General features: G+C 67.4%; 1 protein-coding gene across 1 annotated transcript in view; it reads right to left on the bottom strand.

The window, feature by feature from the left end:
• FGF16 (fibroblast growth factor 16) overlaps positions 1-251 on the bottom strand; it is an 8,609-nt gene extending 8,358 nt beyond the window's left edge. Inside the window, exon 1 of the mRNA XM_077768052.1 lies at positions 10-251. Coding sequence (XP_077624178.1) covers positions 10-251 — 242 coding nt within the window. The remainder of the gene's footprint in view (positions 1-9) is intronic.
• Between the last annotated feature and the right edge of the window lie 163 nt (positions 252-414).

The raw sequence follows: 414 nt of genomic DNA, 5'->3' as shown, positions 1-414 counted from the left end.
GTGCTGGGCACAGTGCCATTGGGGAAGATCTCCAAGTGGAAGCCGGTGCGGCAGTACAGCTGGCGGCGCCTCAGGATCCCCTTCAGGTGGGCGAAGTCTGTGGGCGAGCCGCGCTGCAGCTTCCCCTCGATCTGGCCTAGGCGCTCGTTCAGGAAACCCGGGGAGTCAGCTAAGGGCACGTTCCCTAGAGACGAGGAGAAGCCGTGCAGATCCCAGTCCAAGGAGGCGAAGACCCCCCCCACCTCCGCCATGGCGGGGTGCGCTGGGCCGAGCTGGGGCCGCGGGGCGCGAACTACCTCTCCCCTCAGCGAGCGCTGGCGACTCGGCAGCGCTCGTTCGCTCCCTCACTCGCTCTGCGCTCTGCCTAGCTGCAGTCGACGTCTGTTCGCGTCCAAGGAACTTCTCAGCGGCGGG

Source organism: Crocuta crocuta, unplaced genomic scaffold (assembly GCF_008692635.1).
Source record: "Crocuta crocuta isolate KB4526 unplaced genomic scaffold, BGI_CrCroc_1.0 scaffold864, whole genome shotgun sequence".
Taxonomy (NCBI): Eukaryota; Metazoa; Chordata; class Mammalia; order Carnivora; family Hyaenidae; genus Crocuta; species Crocuta crocuta.
The sequence above is the reverse complement of the archived record's forward strand: the minus strand, read 5'-3'. Positions and strand labels throughout refer to the sequence as shown.